Below are 1656 nucleotides of genomic sequence, written 5' to 3' on the forward strand. Positions count from 1 at the left end.
AAAATAGCCCCATCAATCTATTGCCATCAGATCAGACAGAAAAGAATTGAATACATGAAGTGGCTATCATAAAATATAGCCAAGAAAAAGCTAAGTCTGATCACAGAAGGTCAGTTAAGCATTTGGAAAATAAAGACAGCGTGCTTTATTTAATGATCCATCAAAAGTTAATAACAAGTAGATTGACTTTCTCCTTTAGACAGAAATATTGATGAAGATACAGTGTTCCAAAGGTCTTCTCTATTCTTTAAGTTGGCTGCCTATTGAGAAAAGCTATGTAATATGTGGTAATTTTTTAAAGGCACGGAATGGAAGAAGCTCACCAACCAGTGATAAATCCCCATGTTACTACCTCATAAATGAACTGCATTCACACATTTAAAATTAGAGTGTCCTTCTTACTAATTCAGAAGTACCAGCAGGAAAGAGTTGAATCATTACATTCAAGTGAATTATCCGGATAATTAAAATCAATCCCTGGAGAAGCTAATATTTTAGAAACTTGTGTCGTAACAATGTGGGTACTAGGCAAGGTAATAACATATTTTTACATAAAATAAGGAGGTAATTTTCCACCAATGCTTAAAAAATTGGCTCTGAAAGCAATTCTGAACTTCCAAGGGCTAACTTCTATGATTCTATACTATAAACAACATTTATATAGCCATTCCCCCAAAAATCAGTTTCTAAAGCAATTGTTGCAAGTTTGAAATGTGTTCGTTTTCCAAGGATATTACTCAAGTATTTAAAAATTCATTTTCTTTCCTTATAGTCATTTTTTGAGGACTTAAGGAAACAAATCATTTTCACGTACTGATTGCTGTTATCATTAATCAGCATATAACATATCTACTTATTTTTCATGTTTTTTTTTCTCCAGGCATTGCTATCTTATGATATTTAAGCTCTATTTTCACAACACATGTTAAGATTCCAAAAACATCTGGGCTTATGCATCAAAAGACACCCGTCTATGCTGACAAATCCCTCACCTATTACCTCCAGCCATGGACAAGTAAATCTTATCTTCGTCACTTACCTGCCCAGGAGCAGAAATTCTCCTACTAGACCCAGGCGCCTCATAGCCATGAGCAGACCTCTCACTGTCATCCCCTCACAGAAGCAGGCCACCACCCGGGCCTTGGGCAAGTGGCTTCTGAGCTTCTTCAGCAGCTTGTCGAAGCTCTGCTCCCCTGCATTGCTGTAGATTTTGTAAGAGTGGGCGATGCAAATCCCTTCCTTGGCTGACATGTCTTTGAAAGCCTCCATCCCACTTTCTCCATAGTTGCCTGTGTGAAAACATAGATAAGTACAGGGCCAGTGAAACGAGAGGGTTGGATTCATTGGGTACAATTAGACTGCAAAAGTTCTGGGAGCAGGATGGCAGCTTGGTGGTGTTGGGTTTCGAACCAGAAGACCTGAATTTGAGTTTTTGCTGTTTCATGGAATTGTTCACTTTGGGCAATTTACAATGAAACTACAGTATACATATATACATTGAACCTTTCATTTTAACTGAGGGAGAGAGAGAACAATATTAAAAATGCAGGCAATCCAAGTCCCGGTTTGACTCAAAAAACACATACTCTAAGTGTAAGATGATGGAAGACATCGATCTGCTGTTCCTTCTACCACACCACCTTTTGCACCTCATTG

The 1656-nt window shown here is 38.0% G+C and overlaps 1 protein-coding gene across 1 annotated transcript in view; it reads right to left on the reverse strand.

Annotated features, from left to right (window-relative positions):
• Positions 1 to 1290, reverse strand: part of GRM5 (glutamate metabotropic receptor 5) — a 377245-nt gene extending 375955 nt beyond the window's left edge. Inside the window, exon 1 of the mRNA XM_004385539.2 lies at positions 1040 to 1290. Coding sequence (XP_004385596.2) covers positions 1040 to 1269 — 230 coding nt within the window. The 5' untranslated portion in view covers positions 1270 to 1290. The remainder of the gene's footprint in view (positions 1 to 1039) is intronic.
• Between the last annotated feature and the right edge of the window lie 366 nt (positions 1291 to 1656).

This window comes from Trichechus manatus, unplaced genomic scaffold (genome assembly GCF_000243295.1).
Source record: "Trichechus manatus latirostris isolate Lorelei unplaced genomic scaffold, TriManLat1.0 scaffold00140, whole genome shotgun sequence".
NCBI lineage: Eukaryota > Metazoa > Chordata > Mammalia > Sirenia > Trichechidae > Trichechus > Trichechus manatus.